At 64.0% G+C, this 14,311-nt stretch overlaps 1 protein-coding gene and 1 long non-coding RNA gene across 3 annotated transcripts; one reads left to right on the top strand and one right to left on the bottom strand.

The window, feature by feature from the left end:
• Positions 1-866: 866 nt before the first annotated feature.
• LOC309860074 (uncharacterized protein) lies at positions 867-6,430 on the bottom strand. 2 transcript variants are annotated; one of them, XM_082721591.1, is made up of 2 exons: positions 6,170-6,430; positions 867-4,470 (listed from the first exon to the last, which is right to left on the bottom strand). In XM_082721591.1, the coding sequence occupies exon 2, from the start codon at positions 4,402-4,404 to the stop codon at positions 3,175-3,177; it is 1,230 nt and encodes a 409-aa protein (XP_082577717.1). In that variant the 5' UTR covers positions 4,405-4,470; positions 6,170-6,430; the 3' UTR covers positions 867-3,174. The 2 variants fall into 2 exon arrangements, with proteins under 2 accessions (XP_082577717.1, XP_082577716.1); XM_082721590.1 differs by having other exon boundaries at positions 6,111-6,421.
• A 173-nt stretch (positions 6,431-6,603) lies between these two features.
• On the top strand, positions 6,604-7,323 carry LOC309860081. Its single transcript, XR_014309139.1, has 2 exons — positions 6,604-6,669; positions 7,068-7,323. It is a non-coding gene; the product is annotated as an uncharacterized lncRNA (long non-coding RNA).
• The last annotated feature ends 6,988 nt before the right edge of the window (positions 7,324-14,311 follow it).

The following is a 14,311-nucleotide window of genomic DNA, read 5'->3' as shown; positions in this document are numbered from 1 at the left end:
TTCTGGAGGGGAAAGGGTGAAGAGGGGGTGCGAGGCGCCAGCTCCTGCTCTGTCCTCAGCCAGCCTCCTGCTCCCTCATCAGGGGGAGGGGCAGAGGGAGAAGCAGACTCTCCGCTGAGTGGGGAACCTGACAAGGGCCTCGGTTCCTGACCTGAACCAAAGGCAGACGCTTCACCAACTGAGCCTCCAGGCGCCCCAGGTCTGACGAGTGTTCGGAGTAGACACCCCCCCCCCGCCCCCGCGTCTCGCAGGCCAGCGGGGCCATCCGCACAAGATCCCAGCAAGAGCGGACCAGACGCCTCCTGGGGAACTGGAAGACGACTCGGGGCTGGAGGCCAAGGGCCCCCCAGGCTCAGCGTCCTTGGCCTTCCTGAGTGTCGGGCTGGCAGGAAGGGCTACTAAAGATGGCGAAAGTTCCCGCCACAAGACCTGAGCTCGGACAGGAGAACAAAGGCCCAAGCAGGAACCTGAGACCCCCGCCCCGGGCTCCTGTGGACCAATGGGATCCCGACGAGCAGGCGGGATATCCAAATAAGGGAAACTTCCAAAAGACCCCTGAGCTTCCTCCGAGACCCCTTAAAAGCCCCCTCCTCCCTGCGTTGGGCGCGACTTCCGCCACTCTGCTTTCCAGAGTGGCCGAACCTCGCCCGAGGGTGCCCACCTCCTCTCGGCGCAACTTTCCTGGCTCCCCTTCTCCTGAGCCCTGAAACTTCGCCGGAGAGCGTTTTTAATAAATCTTGCCTTGCACCCACTTTGCCTGGTGTTGTGTTTATCTCGCCGGAAACCCTTACACTGAGCCCACACGATCTGAAAGCCGCTGCGATGTCCCGCAGCCAGAGTAAAAGACCAACAGTCCTACAAAATGGTTCCTTTAGGCGTTTTCTCTTTATTGTGTGCACAAGTGTGTTATTTCATGACCTTAAAAATCATGGCCTTTGAAGGGACAGGACTTCTTTGTCCTCTCTTTTTCGTCTGTCTACTGTCTCTGGGCCACGCGGCACAGCGCTGTAGGGTGGGGCGATTGCCATCACCACGCAGCTTGCCCGAGGAGCGGGGGCGTCCCTGCCCGCAGCTAGGCCTTGGCTCGCAGGCCCCCAGGGACCGTCCCCAGACAGAGCCTAACCCTAACCCTAACCCTGTGAGAGCCGTGGGTGCCCTCTGGGGGTTTGGCCCTGGCCTAGAGTGGGTAGGGATAGGGCTGTTGGGTCCTCATCCCATGCCACTACTGTGGGGGCTGGAGGGTCCCCACTGTTCCTGGGAGGCTCTTTCTCAGCCTGGGGCCCAGACCAGGCGCCCTGCTTTGGACATCTCAGAGACCAGGTGCTGGCACCCCTTGGAGTGGATCCCGGTGCCAAGCACTGCCCCCAAGAAATCTCTGGCACCCAAAGTTCACCCAGTGAGCCCTGGGTTCGAGGGACCCTCCTGGGCAGCTACTCTTGTGACCTGGGGTCCTACTTGTGCCTTTCCTCACACTCCTCACACTGTCCTCTTGCCCAGAGCCCCTCCCTCCCTTCTCTGCCCCCCGGCCAGCTGCCTCTGGCCAGGCTCCTCCCTGTGCTGTCCTGGGCCCAGGAAAGACGAGAACAGTCCAGCCTCCACGTTCCACGAGCACGGGTTAAGTGTATCCAGGCTGCTGGGTGGGGACTTTTGGTTTAGCAACAGACCACGGGATCTGCTGCGCTTCCACGAGAGAAGTTGAAATAGAGAAGTCTGCTACTGGCGGGTCCTGGGGGTGGTGCGCGCCTGCCCGGAGAGGCCATGTCAAGGCAGTGTGGTCATGGCCTACGCAGACGAGGCAGGATCACAGCTCCCAGGGTCTCTGGGTGGCATGCTCTGGGGCTCCTGAGCTAGGACCAGACGGGTCAGCTCAAACGACAAGAGCAGGGTTTGGTAAGCTCCGTGGGGTGGAGTGGGGTGAGGTCCTGTCTAAGGGGCCCGTGAGAAGGTCTCTGCAGGCAGGTAGGTACACGGTTGACCAGAAGGGCTGCTCGGGGGTCACTGAGGGACTTGCTGCCCCGTGGCTGTGGTCTGGGGCCCGAGCTTTCGCAAACCAGCCTGAGCCAAATACTTGCCAGAGCAGCACCTGGCCACGGGCCCAAGGGCACCAAGGGGCTGGGGACATGGGCCTGGCACTGACTTCAAATGTAGTGGGAGAGTCCCTGCCACCTGCACATTTAGAGACAGATGAGCCGAGGCTCTGGCAGCGCCCCAGCTACCCCCCATTTCCAAAGTCTGGCCCTAGCTCTCTGCTGGAGCCGAGGGACCTCCGTGGAGCCCAAATGACCCTTACATGGGCATGGGCATGGAGTGTGAGGGTCTCAACCCCACCCAGGGCACAGAGCAGAGGGGGCCGTGTCGTAGCGTCCCCTGCTCCGACCCCACAGCCAAAACCAGCTCACGTGTTTCATGTTCTCGTCTGCAGACCTCACTCTGTTCTCATGAGGAGAGCGTCTGCAGATGACCAGAAACCCCAGGGTGGGGAGTGACGTCTGCACAGCCTTCTGGGTGAGGGGACAAGGTTGGAGAGCGCACCACCTGGCTACAGCCACCCTCCTCTGGGAAAGCGAGGCTGGGGACAGGCTGAGGCAGGGAAGGAGCAGACTCGGGTCTGACCGGGTGTCCATGCTGAGGACACACGCTGGCCTTATTCCCAGCCACAGTGGGGCTGCAGGGGGCCCCCCACGAGCTCCCAGAGTCAACGGCATGGGCAAAGGCATGAGTGTGTGTGTCCGCGCCCTGACGGCAGAGGGTGGCCTGGTGTCCCCACACACCGCCAGCGCCCCCTCGTGTCCTGGGAGGAGGGGCAGGTGTCTGTAAACGCTGCTCAGGAAGAGGACCACAGAGGCCAGCGCGTCGGCCTGGTCCCCCCAGGACGGTAACCTGCCGTGTCGACAGCAGCAGGCACGAGCTCTTCCCGAGGAGCGGGCTAGACCCTAAGAGGACCTGCTGCCTCCCCAGCCTGCTCTCAGGTAGTCTCGTCAAAGAGTCCCTTTCCAAACGGTCGGGCCAGCTGGGCTGACATGGTCACTGTGCCTTCAGAGCAGCCCGTGGGGCCCTTGGGCCAGTGTGAGGGCTGCAGGGCGAGTGTCCTGACCAGATGTGAGGTCCTGTGTGCGCCACCTGGGCCTCGGGGAGGCCATGTCCACAGCCACGGCCCGGGAGCCCCTCCTGCCGTCACACGGGGTTAACCCCAAGACCCTGGGGTGTCTTCAGCTGCAGAGACACGAACTGGCAGAAGCACAAGCCCAGCTCCAGGTGGCCCGGAGTCCCCTGGGCGTCCTCCCAGGCGGGGAAGTGCGCGTGGGCCACGCAGCAAGTGTAGCTGGAAGAGAAGCGCAGCAGGGCCTCTCGGAACAGGGCCTCGCCGTCGGGGGCCCGCAGGAAGACCCGGCGGCAGTCCTCCAGCAGCACGTACACGAAGTAGAGCTTGTTCATGGTGTCGCAGCCCATCAGCAGCGAGTGGGGTGCCAGCAGCACGTTGGCCTCGCCCACCCGGAGTGCCAGCTCCCGCATCTTCTCCCGAGAGAACCTCCGGAACCAGCACAGGGCGTTCACGCCCAGGACGATGAGCAGAGGGCAGAAAAAACCCGTGGCGGACACTAGGTAGAAGCGCTCGGCCGGCGGGCTTCTCTGCAGCCCCAGAACGACGGGGAGAACGAACGCCATCAAGGAGAGGACGATCAGGAAGATGCCCAGTGGGACCCTGCAGCCCACGTAGCGGAGGCAGGACCTGGGGGACCGCACGCCGTTCAGGATGCCCAGGGCCTGCCTGTAGACCTCGGGGTCCTCTAGCACCTCCTTCAGGGGGTCAGGGATGACGAGGGTGCTGAAGGACCCCACCTTCCACGAGGGCAGGCTGTCCCTGTTGATGCAGCTTAGGCTCAGCAGGGCCTTCCCACTGTAGAGGGCGGGCGCCGGGCGCCGGGCGGGCAGGGCGCACTCCAGGCGGTGGCTGGCGTGGCACAGCAGCTGCCCCAGCTTGCGGTAGAAGCGGCTGTCCGTGGCCTCCAGGTAGGTCAGGTGGCTGAGGTGCAGCGGGACCTGGCAGGGCCGCAGCAGGACAGGGATGACCGGCTTCCTCTCCAGGCAGTAGCCGAAGAGAGACAGGTCGGCCTCCAGGAGGCACCACCGGCTCCGCACGAAGTCCTGGCTCAGCACTAGCAGCACTTTCTGGCTCTGCTGGATGCACTCGGCCATGTTCTCTAGGACATTCCGGCCCGGGGTGAAGTCCCGCTCGTGCAGGCAGACCCGCAGCCCCGGGAGGTCGGCCTCCAGCCGGCCGATGAGCCCGCGCGTCCACACAGCGTCCACACTGCTGTAGCTCACAAACAGGTGGAACTTCTCGCCCGACCGCAGAGGGGAGATGGCCAGCGCCGCGCCCTCGTCCCCAGGGCCAGGATCCATGGACGCCACCTGGGAATCCACCCCCGGGGAGCTGCCTCTGGTCTCCGGAGAAGGTCCTCCCTCGGACTGCAAGAGATGGAGACAGACTGACCCGGCGGGCGGACGACCGCAGGCCACCCGTCAAGACAGGACTTTGGTCCACGGTCTGCGGCCACCAGCTCAGCCACCAACCGCCCGAACCACTTGTCAAGCCTGCCAGGAAATGGTCCGTGACAGTGAGTTTTCCCACCCACTCAGGACCCACTGGAGAAAGCCAGCATTCTCCCTTGACCAACGTCAGGAGACCCGTCTTCCAGCTCCCTGTCCCGCTTCTCCATCAGGGCACCTGAGCCCCCTTCCCACCAGGACGCCTCCCATCCCCTGCCTGCCCTCGGTCTCTGCTGCGCACACGCGTACACACACACACGCACACACACACACGCACACACACACACGCACACACACACGTGGCATGGGACCCCCAATCGGTAAACTCTGAGAACTCAGCCTTGTTGTTCTCATCTGCGGCGGCTTCCTTGATGTCCACACGACATCGGCTTTGAAAGGTCTGGGGCGCACGGTGGCTGCACCGTCCCGTCCTTTCTGTCTCTTCAGCGGCGGCTCATGTGGTTACTGGTCGGGGGGGGGGCTGCTGTGGACTGGATGTTGGTGTCCCCGGACTCACGTGTGGAAGCCCCAACCCCCAGCTGATGTTATTGGTAGGTGATGAGGGCAGAAGGGTGGAGCCCCACGGATGGGGTGAGCGCCCTCACCCCTCACCCCTCCAGCAGTGAGGACGCAGGGGCAGGCCCTGGGCACAAGCCCGCAGATGGCCGCCCCAGACCCTGAGCGCAATGGCGCCCCGATCCCAGAGCCCCGGTCTCCAGACTGTGGGAAATGACCGTCTGTTCTCGAAGCCCCCAGACTGTGTGCTGTGTTCCAGAGCCCAAGCCGCCCGAGTCAGTGCTCCTCCGTAATGTGTGCTGCACGGAAGGCTGTCCCACTCTCCGGAACACACTAGAACTCTCTCCTGTGGCTCCAGAGCCACACGTCACTTCCCGCTGATCTGATTCATGATCATGGCTCTGAGCTGCTGCTCAACCACCGGAGCTCTGCCTGTTGCGTCAGAGGAGGGTCACCGCGCGCCGTCTCCCCAGGACTCACGGCTGAGACGCTCCCCATGCCCGTGGCTAGCTAAGGTGACCCTGCCCGGAAGCTCTGCCCACTGCAGCCCTGCACACCCACGTGGTAGCTGGTTTGACGGACAGCGTCCCGGGCACGCTGGGCACACTGGGGGCTGCAATGCCGCTTGGCCAGGCCATCGCCAAGGGAGACCCCTCCCCTCCTGGTGAGCGGGAGCAGCAGAGTCAGGACCACCGGTGGCCTGCTCCAGGAAGTGCAGAGGAAGGAGCCCGTCCGCCCACTCCTGCTTCCACAGGGGCCCCATCCCCACCTGCTCTATCTGGTCCCTGGGAGGGAGGCACCCACGTAGTGCTGATGGGGGGGACACATCCCCCAGCCCAGCCCAGCTCAGCATGGGGCTGGAGCCTTCGCACAAGGCCCCAGTGTCCACCTTCCTGCCGGCAAGCCCTGCTGCAGGCCGTCCCCCAAGCCACCCCCCTTCCAGGTGGCACCAGCACCCAAGGACGGCAGCTCTGGAGCACACAAGTGGAAAGCTTGGCTTCCCCAGGCTCCCCCTAGGGAGGGCTGGCCCCCCCTTCTCTCACCGGCGCCCTGCAAATGGGTAGTAAGGACGGGCCCTTGTCCAGGAGAAGCCGGCACCTACTCCACGGCGGTCAAGCGCTGTGACAGACACTGTCCTGGGCCCCGGGCGCCTGAAGAGTGCGGACTCTGGGCCGGCTGGCTCCTCACCGCACCGTCCTCTTCGTCCTGTCCCGGGGAGGCCTGGCAGACAGCCCGGGACCCTCCCTCAGCGCTCTCCCCAGACAGAAGGAAGTTTGTACCCAATGCTTTCTAGAGGCGTCTCGATGAAGCCAAGTAGCGGGAAACCGAAAACAGGAAGCAAATCGGGGAAGCCCCCCCTGTGGAAGCGGATGGGTGGGCGGGGCAAGAGGCACAGCCCTTCCCAGAGCAGATTTGGGCTGGAACTCGGGCCCTGGAGATCCGGGGCTCTTGAATCTGTCTGAAAGCGACGCTGGGTACCTACGACGCGACTTTGCCAGACCCACTGGGCTTGCGGCTGCTGGGCCGGGCCCTCCCGCTGGAAGACCGGATGGGAAAGACTGGCGGTGCTTCTGTGGCTCCGGGCTGGCGTCACTGGAACAGGTCTGGCCAGGGGCAGGGGTGGACCCGTGGGGCCGGCTGCACCCTCCAAGAGAAGGTCCCAGTTGCTGGGTGGCCTCCCCAAACAGCCACAGGAGGCTCAGGTCACCTCCCTGGCTCCTGCCCTCTCAGGCCAAGCAGCCGGGGAGCTGCACCCCGCAACACCGTTTCCCAAAGCACCCCCACACCCCGTCATTGGCTCCTTCCCCAGTTCTACTCAGAACCCACGGGAGTAGCCGTCTGTGTCCGTCCGGGCCCTTTCCGCTTCCCAAGACCTCCTCCCCCTTGAGCCAAGGGTGTGTCCCCGAAGGCTGGGCTCCGGGCTCAGCTGTGGCTGTTCACACTCGCGGCAGAGGACACTCAAGTGAACAGACCCTGTCCTGCAATTCCTGGGAACCCAGGCAACTCAGGGCTCGCGGAGCTCTGGAAGCGGGCGGAGCTGGTGACACCCGCACTGGCTGCAGACCGCTCTGGAACACAACCCGGCCGCGTCCCCAGAAAAGCGTGGAGAGAGTGGTCTGCCCTGTGAGGACAGAGTCCTGTGGGACAAGGCCACATGCCCGGCTGACGGAATCCTGCCTGAAATGACAGGACTTCGAGGGACACACACGTCCAAAATTGTCCCTTTTTTGGAGGATAAAGATTTTCTTTTCTTTATTTTTTTTTAAGTTTTTTTTTTTTTTTTTAAGATTTTATTTATTCATTTGACAGGCAGAGATCACAAGCAGGCAGAGGCAGGCAGAGAGAGAGAGGAAGGGAAGCAGGCTCCCGCAGAGCAGGGATCCCCATGTGGGGCTCGATCCCAGGACCCCAGGATCATGACCTGAGCTGAAGGCAGAGGCCTTAACCCACTGAGCCACTCAGGTGCCCCAAGATTTCTTTTTTTTTTTAATTTGAGGGAGGCTGGGTGGCTCAGTGGGTTAAAGCCTCTGCCTTCTGCTCAGGTCATGATCTCAGGGCAGGGAGCCTGCTTCCTCCTCTCTCTCTGCCTGCCTCTCTGCGTACTTGTGACCTCTGTCTGTCAAATAAATCAAATCTTTAAATATATATATATTTTATTTGAGAGAGACAGAAAGAGCAATCACACAAGCAGGGGCTTGGGGAGAGCGACAGGGAGAAGCCAGACTCCCAGAGCCTCGGTGTGGGGGCTTCAGGGCACACTGGGCTGGGTGGGGGGGGTTCCTGGGCTCGGGGCTCCGTCCCAGGACCCTGAGACCATGACCCCGGCCACAGAATCAGCTGAGCCGCCCAGGTGCCGTATATTAGATTTTCACAGCTAGTCCTTTGAGGGGCTCACCCCTCCCTGCTCGCCCTGCGGCCTCCCACCATCAGATGGACACCCAGCCCTCACCAACACCCAGTCTTCTGAAGCCAGCGTGGCCGGGGAGGAGAGGGGCAGAAGCCTCTGGCCTCCAGGCTCTGGCTCCTGCTTCTGGTGAGCAGCCGCTAATGGGGCTCAGGCGTGGCTTGCCCTGGCAAGGTGCCAGGAAGGAGGAGGGAGAGGCCAAAAGCGACTGCAAGGGAAGCCCCTCCGCTCAGCCCCTGGGAGACTCCGGGGCTCTTTGCTCCTGTGACCTGTGCCCAAGGGTGGGGTGGGGGGAGTCTCACTCCCATGCCCGGGGTGGGGGGGGCGTCACAGTCAGAGCCAGAGGGTGACCCTCCTGCCGGAGCTGGGTGGGAACCCTCTGACGCTGGGGCCAAGGGCGCCGGAGGTCTGCAGCCCAGAGCTCTCCCAGCTGCATAGCCACTCGCACTCGGGTCCTGTAGCATTTGGGGACCCCCCCACTTCCTGCAGTCACACTTACCCGGGTCTGGGTGGGTGCGCTGGTCCTGGACCCAGACTTCATCCCACCGGGGCCAAAGGGAGACTGAGGACTTTTCGCTGCCCCCCCCCCCTCTCACACACACACTCACACCTGGCCTGGGGTGGGGGGGACCCTGCTGAGCCCAGGCCCCGCTCAGACCGGCCTGGGGAGGTCGGGGGAGTGTGGGAGTGGGAGGTGGGGGCTCAAGCGGACCATCCCGTGTCGCACACTAACTCGGCTTCCCTAGCCCACAACTCTTCTCCAAGGCCTGTTTGCTCCTAACCCTTAAGTGCCACGGGCAGGGCTCCCGCAGATCCCTGGGGTCTCGGGTGAGCGTGACGCCCCGACCTCCCAGCCCCCAGGGTTCCGGTGTTTGCCCACCCAGTTCTGCAGGCCCCTGCTCCTCTGGGCGTGGGAGTGGGGGATCCTGGGGGCACCCCGGTCCTGCCCGCCTTCCTTGGGCCTGGGCCCGCCCACTCCACCCTGACTCGGGGCAAGTCACTGGGTGTCCAGCACCAGGAAGAGGGGTCTGGACAGGGAGAGGGAGCTGGGGAGGCATTGGGGTCCACACAGCACAGCCACTGGCGGGGCGTGGGGGGTGGGGGAGCGAGATGCTTGCACCCCTCTCCAGGGAAGGTGACCCTCCCTGTCCTTGCCCTTCTGGGACACTCCCACCCCTCCCCTGTCACAGGTCAAGGGCCAAGGCTGCTCACTGAGCCCCCCGATCCGTAGTCAGGGACCCTCCGGGCAGTGCTCAGTTGTCCTTGGGGCCTTGTCAGTGACACAGGCAACATTGCACTCATAACCCAGCAACGGCCCAGGACAGGCATGTCGGCCTGAGCGACCCCCTGGCCTGCAGCCGGCTTGGTTCAGGCCCCTCAGACCTCAGGGACCCCAGAGAGGGCGCAGCTTTCCTGGCCCACCTGGGCTGCTTCTTCCCAACTCTGTGCCCTGCCCTGGCGCTCTGGAAGCTTCCCAGGGACCATGAGGCTCACTTCCCTGTGGGCTGCTCAGCTCCCGACAGGGACCACCTCCTCACGGCAGTCCCTCTGCGCCGTGTTCCTGGTCCGCTCACAGCCCCTCACCATGGGACAGCGACTGTTCGCCGAAGCCGCTGGGAACGGGCGGAGTTAGGGAGAGAAGAGTGGAGAGAGGGGTGTGGGCGGCTGCCTTTGGGGCAAGTTCGCCCCTCCCACAGGCAGGGACTGACCCAGGCCCCGGCATCCTGGCCACTGCTGGTGGCTGGAAAGGAAAGCAGAGAGGAGAGAACCCTGAGCAGGGAAAGGACGCAGGAAGGCAGGCAAGCGGCTGAGCAGGCGGTCACCAGGCTGCTAGCTGGTCTGGGTGGCTGCGGCCCCTCGGCTCCCCGGGCCCACCCAGGGACACTGAGGGCCTCTTGCCTGCCCTTCCAGCCAGACCTGGGTCTCCCCAGTCCTGAAAGCATCTAAGTCCATCGGCCCTTGTGCACCCCTGAGCCCAGTCTGGTGGGAGAGCTGAGTATAGACATGACCCCACCCCGGGTTCTTGGATAACCTGGGGGCCCCCCACCCACGTGTGTAGCCGGGACAGAGTCTGGAAAGCAAGCCTTCGCCCCCAGCCCTTGAGAGCAGAATGTGGAGGGCTGCGACGCAAGAGGCGGGTGCCGCCTCATCGGGACGGCTCCTCCCAGCGGCTGGCCCTGCCTTGGTGGCCGCGCCGTTTCCTAGCCCATGGCCATCAAGCGTCTGAGTTAGTGCTGGATCGGAAGAAGAGCAGACGTCCTAAGGCTCCCTGCAACTCTAGCTCTGCCCTTACCATACACATGGCCCTCGGACAGAACCTTAAACTCGGGGGCTCAGCTGGGAAGGGCAGATGCTGCCTCTCGGAGGTCAAAGGCAGGGCTTTGGCCAAGCAAGGTAGCAGGGCGCTTTGTTCGACCCCAAGTGTCTGGGGTTTTTGTGGTTGTTGTTCTATCCATATGTTGCCCACAATTTAAAAACAAGCATGTTGGTCCCAGCACAGGTCCAGGGAGCCCCTCCTTCCCAGGCACAGAGTCAGGTCAGCAGGCTGGGCCTGGCCAGAGGGCAGCTACGAAGCCGCCAGGGTGGGTCTGTGGTCTGTGTGAGTAGAAGACACAGATGCTTCTGCTAGGACACAGCTTCCTGGGCCCCAAAATGTGTCATCCGCAATGTTACTTATAACACAAGATGGCCCATTCCCCACAATGGCCAGACAGGGGGATCAATCCAGCTGTCCAACACTGGAGGGAGGGACAAACCACACAGTGGAGAGTGGCCCAGCCTCGGATGAACAGCATGCTGTCCTGCTGCAGCACGGCTGAGGCCCGGGAAGCCGCAGGCGGAGGGAAAGGGGTCAGACGCAAAGACACAGCGTGTCTGCTTCCACTGACGGGTGGTCTGCGGAACAGCCCAACCCACGGAGCTAGCAGTAGGTTAGCGGGGGCTGGGGGCTGGGGGCCAGGGACTGAGGGGGAAAGGGAATGACAGCTAACAGGGACGGGCCTTCTTACCAGGACGGGCCGGCAACAGTCTTCTGGAGTTCGAGGACCGGGACAGCAGCACAGCCCTGTGATACACTGAAATCCACTACATGCACACTTTAAATGGTAAATTTGATGTTCTGTGTATTGTATTTCAACTAAGAGAAACTGAGACGGCTTCGGGAAAGAGAGAGCGGAGGCAGCCCACGTGAGAACTCAGGAGTGGCGGGCAGCCTCGGGGTGGCCAGTCAGGGAGGACATGCCACCTGCCGGCCAAGCCCTCTGGAGCTTTGTGTGTTTGCTTCAAATGCAGCAAGCGGGCTCCTGCGTCCCAGCTTGGCACCTGGGCTGTCACTCCTTTCTGTTTCTGATCTGGAGAACCAGAGGGAGCCCACCCCGTCCCCTGCCTCTCCCCGTCCCCTGCCTCTCCCCGTCCCCTGCCTCTCCCCGTCCCCTGCCTCTCCCCGTCCCCTGCCTCTCCCCGTCCATCCCCCTTGACCGCTCCCTCCTGAGCTGGGTCCCCGCCTCTCCTGGAGGAACAGGCGGTTCCCTCCTTCTTCCCCATTAAGGCTGGACCAGAAGACCTCAGTCCTGCTGTCTGAGCCTCTCTGGACAGCGTCTGGACAGCCACGGGCCTCTCCTGGGTGTGCTGGGACCCTGCCGGCTCCAGCAGCGGTCTCCTCCCCTGCTCGCACTCCCAGGGCTCTGGCTGCGCCACGTGCTCCGTCCCCAGGCCACAGCTCTGCCGAGCCTCCACTCCCTGGGCTGGGCCCCCTTCCCCTCGTTGCTTCCAGATCAGTCTCTGCGTCAGGCCCCCATGGGCATCTCACATCCTTCCCAGCAGCACCCAGCTCCTGCCTCCCGGCTCACGGGCTCACCTGGCTGGGCCCCACCAGATGCGCGGCGTCCGGGGCATCTGTGTGTCCAGCCCCAGTGCAAGTGGCTGACCAGCAGCAGACGTGTTTGCGGAGGGAGGGAGAGAGGACCGAGCTCTGCTCAGCCCTGCCCACGACAGGCTCCTCCGCCGTGACTCGGCCATGGGTCCTGTGTCCGTCCTGGGACTCGGCCCCCTCCCAGGTGCGGCTCCAGGCCCAGGGAAGGCCTCGGTCCTCAGCCCTGCTCCAGCCACCCCAGGGTCCTTGCTTCAAAGGGCTCTGACCTGGGGATGGAAGGGGAGCCCCTGCCGGGTAAGGGCCTCTGAGGGACCAGGATCCGAGACTGCGCCGGGCACCTCACTCCGCGCCGAGCCGAGCCCCGGACACAGAGAGCCTCTGCTGGAGGGAGGGCCTCCTGTCTGCCCAGCAGGCTCTGGGGCCTGCCCCCCACCATGGCTCAGACAGAGCTGCCTCTCACGTTGGGCGCACCCCAGCATTCACTTCCCCCTCCTGGGTCAAGGCCGTGGCAAGAAGCTGCCCTCCGGCCCTGCGTCAGACATTTTTGTCCGGCAGCCGCCAGGCAAGGCCTCAAATTTCTGCAAATGGGGGATCTTGGGCCCTGGGTTGCCTGGTGGCTGGTGGAAAACGCGCTGCCCATAGCCTGGCTAGTTTGGCCAGGGTCACTGGGGTCACTCAGAAGGCCAGGTGTCCTTGCCAGCCACAGTTACAGGAACAGAGAGGGCACCGTCTCTCTGGGTCTCTCTGGGCACTGACCCCTAGTCCTTCCACTCGGGGAGTCCCCTCCAAGGACTCACTCTGAAGGTTCAAGGACATCTCTGGCCCCACTGAGGTGCCATGAGCGTGTGCGGCCCCGAGTCCAAGGAGAGGCCAAGAGGAGCGCCGGCACATGTTCAAGGCCTTTTCAGGGGCCCCACGCAGCCCAGTGCACCCCTAGCTGCTTTTGTCCCAGCCAGACTGCTCAGGTCTGGGTGCGGGCTGAGTCAAACAGCACCTTAGAAAAGCCAGAGACGAGGCTGGGAAGCCTGCTAGCCCGCCGCTGGGCCGAGCGAGGCAAAGCACATCGGCAGCTCCCAACACCGCTGCTCCTGCCACACAGAGAGCGCCCCTCGCAGCCCACCCGAGGGCCTGTGGGGTCGGCGCCCCGCGCGAGCCCCAGCGCCCACGGCCCGTGCTGGGTCTGCCCCTTCCCGCACCCCAGCAAGGGGGAAACACGCCTGCCTCGTCGGAAGCTGGGCCGTGCCCAAGAGGCAGGGCCTGCTCTAGGGGCACCCCTCCCCGGGGACAGCACCCCTCCCCAGCGACCGCCTCCACTAACTGCCCTGCCTTGCCCCCCAGCCCAGATTCAGTCCCCACCCCTGCTGTGCCCACGGCTCCCCAGGTTGGGGTGGCCCTCCCGCCTGCGGAAGCCAGGTCCTGTCCTGTCCGCACTCCGGCTTGGCTGGCAGACCGCTCTGCCCTCTCTGGGCTCTGTGCCCCCACACGTGGAGAGGTGTCCTCAGACTCGGGGCCTGCAGCCTGGTGCTGGCCAGATGGGGCTCCCGGGGCTCCCGGCCCCCGACTGCAGAGCAAAGCCACAGCCCAGTGTCTTCCCCTCATGACTCCCTTTCCCCGCATGCCCTCAGGAGGTCAAAGGTCAGGGGCATCTTCGGCTTACCCCAGTGACCGAGGTCAGGTGCTTCCCCGCCAGCCCGCAAAAAGTGTCCTGCTCTCCGGTCCCTTTGCTGAGCGGGGAGCCTGGAAGTCAGACCTGACCCTGTGCTCTGTCGCCAGACCCAGAGGAAAAGTTCACATCTGCTCCGCCCCAGCAGAATGTTTGCTTTGACCTTCCAGAGTCTGACGCGGAACAGCGCCACGGAGCTGGCCGGCGCGGAGTGCGGGCGGTGGGAGCCCAGGGGCCGGGAGAACCCCCGCGCCCGAACCTATGGGTCTCCAGCTCCCGGCTGCACAGGAGGGCCCCCCGAGGCCACAGCGGCTCGTAGGGTGCCGGGAGACCGGCCGCCTTACGGGACACACATGGTCCTCCTTTCTTCCCTGCTTGTTCCTGGGAGAGGGTTTGGAAGCAGGCGCAGCTTGGCGCCGTCCCCACTGGCCCAGAGGGGAGAGGCAGAGCTGAAGGAACCCGCAGACTGCGGGGGGGTAGGGTGGGGGGGCGGAGCTGGGGCCCCAGGCCTCTCTGCGGGCTTCAGCTTCATACCCCCTGCTTGGTCGCGTTATTAAGATAGCAGCTTCGTTGCCCAACATACTTTCGACAGACGTGATAAAACTGGCTCCCGTGAGCAAACTCGGGGTGCTGGACGGCTGTGCCATGGGCTCAGCAGCCGCCACCACAGGACAGCAGTAGAGTGACCGGTGGAGACCGCACTGGAGAAGACCAGCCCCTTCAGCAGGATCTGCTGGGCACGGTCCCCGCATCGACGTTCCCCTAAAGCAGGATGGCTCCAGCCCCTGAGCAGAGAGGGGCTCAG

This window comes from Mustela nivalis (genome assembly GCF_964662115.1).
Source record: "Mustela nivalis genome assembly, chromosome: 2".
NCBI lineage: Eukaryota > Metazoa > Chordata > Mammalia > Carnivora > Mustelidae > Mustela > Mustela nivalis.
This window is presented reverse-complemented; position numbering and strand designations above follow the sequence as displayed.